The 12489-nt window shown below is 61.1% G+C and overlaps 1 protein-coding gene across 1 annotated transcript in view; it reads left to right on the top strand.

Annotated features, from left to right (window-relative positions):
* Positions 1–9158, top strand: part of AIRE (autoimmune regulator) — an 11932-nt gene extending 2774 nt beyond the window's left edge. Inside the window, exons 5-14 of the mRNA XM_019625014.1 lie at positions 112–225; positions 1253–1395; positions 1562–1642; positions 2966–3081; positions 4193–4292; positions 4784–4966; positions 5618–5736; positions 5850–5958; positions 8211–8279; positions 8831–9158. Of these exons, the coding sequence (XP_019480559.1) occupies positions 112–225; positions 1253–1395; positions 1562–1642; positions 2966–3081; positions 4193–4292; positions 4784–4966; positions 5618–5736; positions 5850–5958; positions 8211–8279; positions 8831–8914 (1118 nt within the window). The 3' untranslated portion in view covers positions 8915–9158. The remainder of the gene's footprint in view (positions 1–111; positions 226–1252; positions 1396–1561; positions 1643–2965; positions 3082–4192; positions 4293–4783; positions 4967–5617; positions 5737–5849; positions 5959–8210; positions 8280–8830) is intronic.
* The last annotated feature ends 3331 nt before the right edge of the window (positions 9159–12489 follow it).

Here is a 12489-nt window from a genome sequence, read left to right on the forward strand (position 1 = left end):
GGAGAGAAGGGTTCTATTGCCCAGGCCCCTCGGTCCCCACTGCCCGCATGCAGGAGGTGCTCAGGGGCCATCATCCCAGTTGCTGACCACCATCGGACGCTTCCTTCCCAGGAATCCAGACCATGTCTGCTTCGGTCCAGAGAGCCGTGGCTGTGTCCTCTGGGGACATCCCAGGAGCCCGCGGGGCCATGGAGGGAATCCTCATCCAGCAGGTGTTTGAGTCAGGTACACGGTGCAAGGCCCTGAACCCCCACCCCCCGTTAGCTCTCTGGCGGCCCCAGAGCAGACAGGACAGTGGGCAGCCAGTAGTTCTGCTGGCTCTGGAGGGGCAGGGGCACTGGGGGCCCCCGAGGGGGCAGGGACTCCTGGATGCACAGGCCTGGGAACTTCCGAGAGACCGAAGGGCCATGGCCACGTCCTGGAACCTCTGTCCACTTGGATGGGCCCTTCCGGCGCGCACTCACACCCTTACAACGTCCTTGTTCAAGGGGTCTGAAGTCTTCGGGCGTGCTCGTGCTGCTCAGACCCTCTGGGGGGCCACTCTCTCAGCAGGACGGTCGGTAGCACCCCCAGCACCTCCTCCCTACACCCTCTGTTCTGGGCACTGGCTGGCTTTCCTGAGGACAGCCAGGACCAGCTGGCCCCTCGGAGCTGCTTTGGGACCTGGGCTCTCAGCGAGGATGGGCCCAAGGATCCCACCTTAGTTCCCTGGGTTGTTATGACAAATTCCCACAAACTGGGCAGCTTAAGCACCAGACATTTTAAAATCAAGGTGTCAGCAAGGCCACGCTCCGATGGGAGGCTGGAGGGCAGAATGTCTCCTTGCCTCTCCCAGCCCCTGGTGGCTGCTGGCACCCTGGGTCCCTGGCTCCAGCCTCTGCCTCCGTTGTCACAGGGCCTCTTCCATCTGTCTCTCTGTCTTCTCTTCTAGTAAGGACCAGTCATTGGATGTAGGGTCCAGTGTGAGCCTATCTTAACTAATTCCATCTGCAAGACCCTACCTACAAATAAGGCTCCATTCTGATATTCCAGGGAACTGAATTTGCGGGGGGCCATGCTTCACCCAGTATGGTCCCCCAGCAGAGAGCGCTCCTGTGCCCAGGACCGTGGCCCCAGACCTGAGTGGGGGCGGGTGGGGAGAAGCACCCAGGTGCAGCGTTCTGCCCCCCGCCGGCCTCTGGCCTGGGGCCTGCAGAGCGGCTGAGCAGAGCCAGCTGGGTGGGGAGCCTGGCCAGTCAGCATCTCCTCCCAGGTGGCGCCCAGAAGTGCATCCAGGTTGGGGGCGTTTACACGCCCAGCAAGTTTGAGGACCCCGGCGGGGGGAAGAGCAAGGCCCGCAGCGGTGGTGGCCTGAAGACTCTGGTCCGAGCCAAAGGGACCCAGGTTGCTGCCCCTGTAAGTGCTGCCCCACCACCTGCAGGGAGGCCCCTTGCACCGACCCCCTCCACCGGCGTACAGAGTGGCAGCAGCGTCACCTCTGGGTCAGGAGCTCTGCTGGGGGCTGGGGGGGGTCACTGCTGGGCCGCCTGCCCCGTTAGTGACCCTCCCTTCTCCCTTGCAGGCTGGAGGGGACCCAAGGGCAGGCCAGCAGGGCAGGGGCCCGGCCCCTCCTCCCCTCCCCAGCGAGCCCCAGCTCCATCAGGTAACGCCCAGACCACGGAGGTGCCCTTCACCCCATGATGCCCCCCGTGGTCATGCCACTTAGCTACTTGTACAGGGCCCTCACTCCAGCGTCTGCAGGACAAGGTCTAAGCTTCTCTCTACAAGGAAAAACTTTTTCTAATAGTTTTTTTAAATTTATTTTATTTTATGATAATGCACAGTTGTAAAAATTCAAATAAGTCAGGGAAAGTGAGTCCTCCTGAGCTTTTAAAATCGTGGCATTTGGTCCAGGTGCCAGCTGTCCCTTGTTTCACAGTTGGCCCGTGAGTGGGGTGGTTGCCCTTGCTGGGAGCCAGGAGCTCAAGTGTCAAGCATGTCCTTGGGCTCCCAGCACTGTTTCTTTTCTTTTCTAAAAGATTTTATTGGGGAATTGGGGGAGGGGAACAGCCAAGTTGTTGTCCTTCAATCTTAGTTGTGGAGGGCGCAGCTAGCTCAGCTCCAAGTCCAGTCGCCATCCAGCTGCCTGTCAGCAGCTCGCGGACGCTTAGCTCAAGGTGCTGTGTTCAATCTTAGTTGCGGGTGGGCATAGCCCACCATCCCAAGCGGGAGTGAACCGGCAACCTTATTGTTAGGAGGAGCATGTGCTCTCACCAGCTGAGCCATCCTGTCACTTGTTGGCAGCTCAGCATCAGCTTAGCTTGGGTGCAGCTCACTGGCCCATGTGGGAATTGAACTGGCGAAACTATTGCTCAGAGCTCGCGCTCTTAACCAACTGAGCCACTCGGCCGGCCCTGCAGCACCATTTTTTAATGAGGCAGAACTGTCACAGGCGCTGTGCTGGGCCAAGCACCCAGGAGCCAGCAGCACCCAGGCCTGCTCCTGGCTGGGGGGTCCAGAGGGACTGTCACAACGAGCATGCTTACTGCTGTGTGGGGTGCCCAGCTTGGCAGCCCAGGGGCTTCTGGAGGAGGTGGCGTCTAGGAGGGCATGGTGGGCACCATGCAGGCAAGGGCACAGAGAAGCATTGGGTGGAGGGGACAGCAGGTGCCCAGGGCCCACAGGAACACCACCAGGCCTGCCCGTCTGTGGCCCTACAAGGAAGGGGCAGCATGGCGGTGTGCATGCGGCTAGGGACCCCCCAGAAGCACAGGTGCCCACAAGAAACTGGGCTCTCTGAAGACCTGTTCTTCCCAAGAGGGACGGACCAGGAGGTGTATGGGGACACCTTCCATCTCAGAGATAGAAGGGGTGTTGGGGGGACCCAGGACAGGCAGCAGCCGGGAGGGGAGCCGTTCTGGGGCTCTAGGGGCGGGCGTGGCCCCATCCCCCAGCTCCCAGAGGACGCGGTCTCTTCCTGTGTCAGAAGAACGAAGATGAGTGTGCAGTGTGCCGGGACGGCGGGGAGCTCATCTGCTGTGACGGCTGCCCCCGGGCCTTCCACCTGGCCTGCTTGTCCCCGCCACTCCGGGAGATTCCCAGGTGAGCCTCCTTAGCACCCATCCACCGCCACCCGGCTTCACGGGGGTCTCTACCCACTGACCCTGAGCGGGAGGCTGCCCAGAAGCCTTTCCTGTCCACGGATGGGAGGTGAGGCCGGTGGGGGTGGGGAGAGGCTTGCTTGTTTCAGGTCACTGGGCAGGGGAGCTGGGGCCTGGACTCCATCCGTTCTACCTCCCAGTGTGGCCACGCTGTCCCCCGCACCCTGGCCAGCAGGGCCCTAAGGGTGGTGGCAGAGCAGAATGGAGGCCTGAGGCAAAGAGTGGCCAGCCTGCCCCATCTCACCCCACACTCCCGGCCAATCTCCCGCAAGCAGCTGACCTCCCACCCAAGCACAGTCCAACCCCAAGTCGGGGTTAAGGAGCACAGAGGCCACACAGCTGCACCCCAAGGGCCAGTCTGCCTCCTGGCACCCCTCCCCATCCCACCGACAGAGCTATCTCACCACCAGTGCCCACGCGGGCCATGGTGGTCTGCAGGAACAGCCTGGGTGGAGTTCCCGCCTTGGCCCTGCCCTGCTGGCTGCTGTGTGACCTTGACCGGCTCACATCTCTCTGATCCTCAGATGCTTTGGCACAAAGCAAGGGGGTTCAGCCAGGGTCCTCAGCCAGCTTCCCCCCACCGGCCCCGATCATCTGTCATTCTTCCATTCTCTTCCCTCGTGCCCTTGGCCGGCCCCTTTCTGCTGGGCACCCTTCCCCTTACAAAAGGTGGAGGGTCTCGGTGTAGAAACACCTCAACCTAGCACGGCCCCCTCTGCAGGCCTGGCCCGTGAGAGCCAGGCATGGCTGCTGCAGGTGCAGTGTTGGGCATTCTTGGGGCTCATCAGAGGAGCACTCAGGGGGACACTGGCCATGCAGGTGAGGGCCACTGCACTGGTGGCAACTATTGGGCATTGTGGGCTCCCCTGCTGACTGGCTAGGCAGGCCCTTCCATTGTGACTCTGCCCATTTCTGCCTGAGCCTCAGTTTCCCTGCCTGTAAAAGGAAAGGGTGACCTGGAGGAGCACTAAGGCCTCCCCTGCATTGTGGGTTTGGGAATCTGTCGCCCCCTCTGTCTTGCCTTGCATGCCTCTGGCTGGTGACATGAGCAGTGGGACCTGGAGGTGCTCCAGCTGCCTCCAAGGAGGAGTCCAGAGGGACCTGCCCCGGCCCGAGGAGCCGCGGCCCCAGGAGCTGCCTGCCGAGACCCGGGTATGCACAGGTCCACTCCCAGGCTCTCCGTCTGCCTGGAGTCCTGCCCCTCGGCCACTCCTGTGGGCCAGACCTGCCCCAGCCGTCGAGCAGTGAGCCCCCACCGCAGCCTGGCCACATGGCCCGTTTCTCATGCCCTGACCGGGTGCCTCAGCTCCGCCCAACACAGGACGCACTCAGAGCACTGTGTCTCCCTAATGTTTTCAGTGCCTGTTTTAGCCACGACATGAAGGATATGACACATGCCTGGGTGTAGCGGAGGGTTTACCCTGACAGCCCCTGAGGCTCCCGAGCACCCCGTCATTAGATGGGGAAAGGGTCAAAGGCTGAGGACCACAGAGCTGAGACTGCACCAGGGCCTTTCCGACCCACTGTGGGGTTCCTCCCAGGATCCCAGTTCCCGGTTCCCAGGGCCCCAGTCGTCACTAACTCCCTGGGCGGTGCTGAGCAGGTCCCCTGCAGCCCCCCAATCACTGACTCTTCGATTCCAGGTCATCCTGGGACTCAGGTCGGCAGGAGAGGAGGTGAGGGGACTGACCAAAGAGCCTCCAGCTGGAATGGACACTGCTGTCACCTACAAGCACCTGCTGGCCCCGCCTTCCGCAGCCCCACTGCCCACATTGGACCCCTCAGCCCTGCGCCCCCTGCTATGTTTGGGCCCTGAGGGGCAGCAGGTCAGGGGGCTGGGGTCCTGCAGCTGGTTTTAGGGAGCTCAGGGCCTGCAGGGCAGCCAGGTGAACCTGAAACAGGAGAGTGACATGGGGGAAGTGGGTAGGAGTCGGGTGGGGTTTAGGGGCCAGGACTCTGGGGAGGCCCCGGCCGGAGCAGCCAGACGGGCCGTGGGCTGGCAGGTGGGAAGAAGCCGGAGGGAGGCACGGGGCTGGGTGCCGTGGGAGAGGACCCAGAACCAGGTGGGGGGCTCCTGGAGGGATTCCAGCAGGGGTGAGGCATTCTCTCATTGTTCCTGAAATGCCCACCTCAAAAACAGGCAGGACAATAGGGGGATAGGATGTTGGGGAGTCCCCAGGCCCCCCAACTCTTCCCGCCTCTTTTGGGGCGCGCCATTCCGGGGACTCCTTGACCAGTTCTAAAGGAGTCGGGGCCCACTAAGGGGGAGACAGGCCAGGACACCTGGTTTCTCTGGGCTGCAGCCCTAAGGTGCAGGGCGCCCCTGACCGCCTGGGGCAGGGATCCCCAGACCTCGCGAACACCGCCCCCCCGCCCCCGCTTTCCAGCCCCAGCGGGGTCCCTGGGGCGGCGCAGAAGGCGCAGGGTCGGTTGCGCCCCTTTGCTGGCCCCGGGTCACAGCCCTGTCGGCTCTACAGGGCCCGGCTCCGGGCGCGCGGTGCGGAGTGTGCGGGGACGGAGCCGACGCGCTGCGGTGCGCGCACTGCGCGGCCGCCTTCCACTGGCGCTGCCACTTCCCCGCAGGCGCCAGGCCCGGGTGAGTGCGGCGGCGGGGGAGGGCGGGCGGCGTCCCCCGCGGCTCCGGGAGAGACCCCTCCAACCCCCTGGCCGAGCCGGGGCAGCCCGCAGCCTGTCTTCTGCTCTGCGCAGGGCCGTCCTGCGCTGCAGAGCCTGCTCCGGAGACCCCGCCCTGGCTCCGGCCCCGGGGGAGGGGGTGCCCGCCCCGAGCTCCGCTCGCCAGGCATCCGGGCCCGCCAAGGTCAGTGCCGCTGCTGGGAAGGGGGGCCACGTGGGGTTGGGAGGTGGAGGGCGCCCATCGCGAGGGGAGGCTCCCGCGCCAGCCTTGCGGGTTCGCACTATATCCCCAACCATGTGGTCCTTATTTATATGCAGTGTTTTTGTTTAAATCAACTTTTTTGGGGGTTAACCTATTTAAAAAGGAAAGCCGCCTAGTCTGTGGCCAGAGCGCCCCTCTCCCAGCCCGGGGAATGCCGTGCAGGGGGCTCCGCTGCCCGGGGTGGGGGGTGGGGGGTGGTGGAGAAGCCCTTTGATGTGACTGCAGGAGAGCTGGTTTCCACAAGCCTGGAAGTGGGGTGACCGAGTGAGAGGAAAGGAGGCCCCGCACTGGGGATGAGGAGCACACCCGATGACCCAGGGTGACAACGCCCCCCCCCACCCCACCCCGTGTAATCTCACCGAGTCTGGTCTTACCCCTGTTCAGGTAAGAAAGCCCAAACCTGTAGAGAATTTGTATAAAAATTTATTTGAGGCAAACAGAAGATATGCCTCAGAAGTAAGATCTCAACAGATTGAGACAAACGCTTCTGACAGTTACAATTTCTTTTACGCCTGAGATTGAGGAGGGGCGGTAAGGAAGATTACAGGAGGTGGGGGCCAGCAAGGCCAGGACCGCAGATGGTTAAGATGATCTGCTCGCTGGAGGGTGGCTAAGTCATAGTAGGAGCGTCTAAAAGGCATTTCAAAGGCGTGTGAACCCAGACACGGGGACAAAGGGCAGGACTGGCTCAAGGCCAAGATGAGCCTTTTACTAAAGAAGTCATATGCCTGGGGCGAGACTTCCCGCCAGGACCTGCCCAGTTAGGAAGTTATGATGAGATCACTTGTGAGGTTACTTTCCCTAGAACTCCTCCGCTGACACCCCCATCCACCCCATACAGCCGCATCCTGCCGCCAGGAGCCCCCCAGGAGTTACTCTCCACTCTCACTTAGCCAAGGCCCCGGCTGCCAGTGGCCGGCCGTCATCCAGGGCTCCCACACAACCTGAGGAGGGGGGTCCCGTGTGTCCCCCCGCCAGGAGCCCCCATAGCATGGCGCCTCTCGCCCTGGCTGCCCTATGCAGAGGCCTTCCTGACCACACCCCTGCCCCAGAGGAATCTTTGGGGGCCCTCGGGGGGTGACAAACCCTACCCCCACCCGTGCCCATCCTGCTGCTTAGCTGAGCCTCATGCTTCCAGGCACATGTGTGGGAGACAGGGCACCCCAGACACTGCATCAAGGCCCTGCCCACGAGGGGGCTCCCAGGGACCAGCGGCTGGAAGCCTCTCTCAGCGTCCCCACCCAACTGCCCTGTGTGTGCCCAAGCCCCCTGACATGGCTTCTCCTCCATGAAGCCTTCCGGGAGGTCTCCAAGGAGGGGGTGCCTCCCTCCAGAAGAGGCTTACTTTATTGAGACCTGGGTTCTTTTAACAGCAAAGACCCCTTTCTTTTCATTTGATGTAAAATGTAATGCTGTTTTGGAGTAACCAGTGGCAGCCCCCTTTGCCCCTCCTCCGGCCCCCTTCCCAAGGCGTGGTCCCGTGACTGTGGGTGTGGCCCCCTGACCTTTCCGGCAGCCTCTGCTCACCCTGGGGCTGTGTTCCTGCTTCCAGCACCTAGGGGCTGGTGGCCCCAGGCAGGGCCTGTGTTTATCAGACCCAACCAGCTGGAGGTGCTGACATTTGGCTGTTCTGAGCTACAAACCCGGCAATTTCATATGGCTCCACTTAGAATAGCCTTCTGTCACCCCTCCTGGCTGGAGCCCGATTCCCCGCTCTGGCCCCTCGCCCAAGGGCACGGTTGGCCCTGGCCATGCTTGTTGGCTGGTCGAGTGGCTGGCACCGGACCAGGCACTTTCCTCTCAGTTTTCCATCAGTGACAGCGTTCCCTGGGTCGCCTCACATTCCCCAGAGGGCCACACACAGTGTGTGGAGGCAGGGAGGCCTGGGGGCCTGGGGCGGCAAGCTTCCAGAGGTGCAGGGCCCTGGGCAGGTGCCCCAGCTCGCTCGTGCCCACCCTGCCTGTGCCCACCACCCCCAGAAGGAGCGAGGTGTTAAAATTCAGTTCTCAGACCCCCCCCATCCCCAGGGAAGCACCTGCAGCACCCCCACTGCCCTGGCACCAGCCACACACCCCAGCTCCTGTTGCCTGGGCGGGGAGTCCTGCTGCCATGAGATGGCCACAGTGAGGGGGGGGTGCAAATTGGGTTGACCTCCCTCCTCTCCTGCGTGCCAGGCAGGGGACGATGGTGCCGGTCATGAGCCTGCTCTGCACCGGGATGACCTGGAGTCCCTCCTGAGCGAGGTAACGTACCACCTGGCCGGGCCTGCACCTGTCCTCCACCTCCTCCTGTACTGCTCCCCCCTCTCCTGCCTGAGGCAACCAGCACCTTAGCCACTACCAGGGGGACTAGGACACCTGGCTCCAGGCACTCCAAGCAGCAGAGAGGCATGTGCTCCAGGATGGCGCTGATCTCACACACACGCACACGCACACGCACACGCACACGCACACGCACACGCAGGAGCCCGCAAATGCACTGAGGGGGCCCTGAGCTGCTCCCCCTTCTAGCCCGCCCAGAGGTCCCAGGGCCTGGACCCAGTGGGGGGCGTTGCTGCAGAACCAGCACCAGGGCCCCCAAAGTGTGACTTGGAGGCCACGACTTTCCCCAGTATGGGGTGGGCACCCGAACCTGGGCCCCTTGTGGATCTGTCACTCCTCGACCCAGGCCTCTAGCCCGAAGACAAGCAGCTATGTGGCTTTTAGGGGCCTCATCTTCTGTCGATAGGAGGCCCGCTCCCCCAGCCGTTCCCGGACCCCGGGCCCCTAGCGCCCCCGCTCTGCTCTTCCCGCAGCACTCCTTTGAGGGCATCCTGCAGTGGGCCATCCAGAGCATGTCCCGCCCGCTGGCCAGCGAGGCGCCCACCTTCCCCTCCTGATCCAGGGCCACCGCAGCGCCGGGGGAGGGGCACGGGCGGACCGGGAGTGCCCACTCATGCTCACAGTGACTCTGCTGTGAGAGGGGCAGGGGCCACGCTCCCGCACCCCCGGAAGTGTCCAGGTTAGGGCCAGGAGAACTGGAGAGCTCCAAGTGCTGGCAATACTGGCTCGTAAACAGCCTGTCTGCGGTGACACAGGGCCATAGTGTGTGCTGAAATTAAAGTCGCTTCTGTGTGGTTTTGATGTACTCTCCAGGGGGGGTGTTTATTCTGGGATGTCTGAACCCCTGCGTTTCTGGTGCCTGGCGTGTCAGCTGGCTGGGAACTGGCCGTAATGGCAGAGAAATGCTGTGAACAGGAGTCACCGGGAGAGGAGACGCGGCATCACGCCCCACTCTGCCTGGAGCAGCCTGTGCCTGAGGCCCACCCACCTCTGCCTCTGGCCCACAGTGCCCTGCCCCTCCCTGTCCCTCAAAGGACCAAGCTCACCCCCACACCAGGGCTTTGCCCCCCTGCGCCCTCTGCTCCGATGTCCTTCCCTTGGTGCTTCGCAGTCTGTTTTCTCCAGAGCTCGGTTCCATGCCCCGCCTCATTCATTCATTCATTCATTCATTCATTCACGGAAGCGTCCTATGGATGCTCTGTGAGCCAGGCATGGGGTCCAGAGGGACATTCCAGTGGAAGGACAGATCACACACAAGAGGCTGGTAGCCTCAGGCAGGGTAATGACGGTTGTGAAGCAGGAGGCAGGACAAGGGCCGGGTCGGGAGTGTGTTGGCGAGGGGCCGGTGTGTCTGTGGACGTGCGGGGGTGGGCGTGGGGGGGGGCAGAAAAAGACAATACTCTGGATGCAGTTAGACTCAAGATAGTGAAACAGCCTGGCTCTCGGCTGGTTACCTGAGCCAGGCTGGACGTGCGCCTCACATGCCTGTCATCTGACTGCTGACCTGCTGGTCTGAGGACACTTTGGAGCAGCTACACCTCCATTAATTCTTGTGGGTCTCTGAGAGCGCCCTGGGAGGTGGGCAGGGGTCCCAGGGACAGGCCACTCAGAGGGACCATGTGTATAAAAAGAGAACGTATGTATATGCATATAGATATAAGTATGCATGTGGACGTGTGTATATGCATGTGCACATGTGTACATACTTGTGTGTATAGAAAGATATGGGAAGGAGACACTGAACAGTGCGCAGTGTGTTTAGAGGGGATTCCGCACAAGAGACAGGAATATCCTTGAATCTGACCAACCTAAAAGGACAACAGTCCTGGGGGGCTCCCCCAACAAATGCCCCAGCAAGCCCACCTACAAGGCTCAATCCCCGTGAGTCCTTGTCACGGTCAGAGGTTCTGCCCACTCCCCGACTGAATGCCTACCTAGGGTCTCGGACCTGCCCGCACCCAGCCTGCTGTCCATGGCGTGTCCCCAGGACTTGGGCGGGCACTGCTCACATCTTCCCCTGAAGGGGCTGCCAGTGGCTTTAAAACAGGTCGGCACATTCTTGGATATTGGTCTCTCCCAGAGGTGGGGCTTTGTTCTTCTCCCTTTTCGCGTGGGCTGGACTTAGAAACTTGCTTCTTATGAGTAGAACTGCTGGACTGCCGTGTGACTCCCGAGTTTAGGTCACCCAAAGCACTGTGGCTTTTCCCTGGATCGCTTGCTCTGGGGGAAGCCAGCTGCCATGTTGTGAGGACGGGCACCACCTCAGAAGCACCTCCTCCAGCCCCAGTCGAGCCTTCAGTGGTGCAGCCCCCCAGGATCTTGACTGCAGCCCCGAAAGAGACCCAGAGCCAGACACCCAGCGGAGCCACTCCCAAGCCCCGACCCTCAGAAGCCACGAGATAAGACACGGTTCTTGCTGTCTCGGGCCCCTAAGTTTGGGGTACTTTCTTACATGGCAGCAGGTATCCTGTGTCGTCAGCTCTCAGGGAAATGGGCCAGACCGTGGCCAGGGCCCGTCTGTCTTCTCTGAGAGCCTCCATCCAGTGGGTACGGCAGCCTTTCCTTGCCCGGTGACGTTGTGTTTGCACTTAGCTTTTCATGACGAAACCATGTATTTTTAAGAATACACACAGGCACACATACACACATGATAAAACCAGAAGAAAAACAAGAAAACACAGCAGCACTTTGGTTACTCCAGGGGTGACACATGGTTCCTTACTCATGCCAATTAAACCGGACATGGCACATGTTCCTCCTTATGTCCGTACATGTCCCCGTGAGAGAATGAGTGGTTCGCATTCACTCACCATTTCCTGCGCCCCCCGCCCTCCCCTTGCCAATCCCAAATATTTTACAAAATGCAACATTGTATTTTGGGGGAAAAATATAAAAAAATGTTTTCTCTTGCCTCCTTTATTTATAATCATTATGTAATTATGACTGATAAGAACACTTTACATAAGATCTTCCCTCATAGTGAGGTTTAAGTGTACTCCAGAATTACTAACCACAGGTATGTGCCGGACAGCAGAGGCCGGGATTCTCTCACCTTCCAGGGCTGAAACCCGCCCTCTGACTAATAGCTCCGGCTCTCGCTCTCCCACAGTGGAACCTTCGTACGTAAACATTTTATCTGAGCATAATATATAAAGAGACAGGCACAAACCATAGGTGGCCAGCTTGAATCGTCCTAAAGCAAACACACAGGTGTCACCGCTGGGCTCCCTTAGCCCTGCCGCCCCACCCCACGCCCCCTAGTGGCTGTCCCGGCCTTCCCCACCCACCGCCAGCCCTAAGTTGGGGCTCCCTGGGATGGACGCCTTTCCTCCCAGCCTTTGATTTGGTTCACGGGGACTCCCGCATCAGTGACCAGGCACACTGACCGCCAGGGATGGGTCTGCTCTGCTGCCTGCACTGGGTCCCCACTGGAGTGGGGGTGAGGGGGACACCTAGCTCAGAAGAAAGCCTCCATCACTCAGCCTGACGGATCCATCCAAGGTAGAGGCCACTGTCCTGCCACAGTTCCTCCACCCCCCACCTCACCCCCGCTGCCGACTGTGCAAAAGTTTTCCAAGGGTCCAGCAAATATGTACTGAAGTCCTGAATAAATAAATGCCAGCTGGCGTTCGCCTTAATCCCATCCCACACCTTAACAAGCGGCCCCTCCGTGGACCCCCAGCTGAAGCTGGAGGCCAGCACGGTCTTCAACGGGCGTGAGGGCAACTGGAGGCCTCCGCAGTGAACTTGAAAAACAAAGTCAAAATTGTTCCAGGCCGAGGGATACAAATGCTGCGCGTTGCTAACGAGGGTCAAGCCCTTTCTAAGGCCTTGAAAAGCTCCGAGGGGTGGATGTGAGAGCGCCTGGACGATCGTGAGACGCCCTGTCAACAAACAGACGCTTTTGTTAGGTCGCACAGGTTTAGACACTTAAAACGGCCGCCCATCCCCTCGTCGGCCAAGGTCGCAGATCCCCACCAGTGCGGTTGTCGAGGGTTCAGGAGCCCCACACGCGCCCGGAGACCCCGGGGCCTTAGGGACAGCCTCGGGCCACTCGGAGCGGGGGCGCCGTACACCTCCCCCGTCGCGGTACCCCACGTGCGGCCGCCCCACCGGCGTGGGCAGCGGCGAC

The sequence above is a fragment of the Hipposideros armiger genome, unplaced genomic scaffold (genome assembly GCF_001890085.2).
Source record: "Hipposideros armiger isolate ML-2016 unplaced genomic scaffold, ASM189008v1 scaffold_612, whole genome shotgun sequence".
Classification (NCBI taxonomy): domain Eukaryota; kingdom Metazoa; phylum Chordata; class Mammalia; order Chiroptera; family Hipposideridae; genus Hipposideros; species Hipposideros armiger.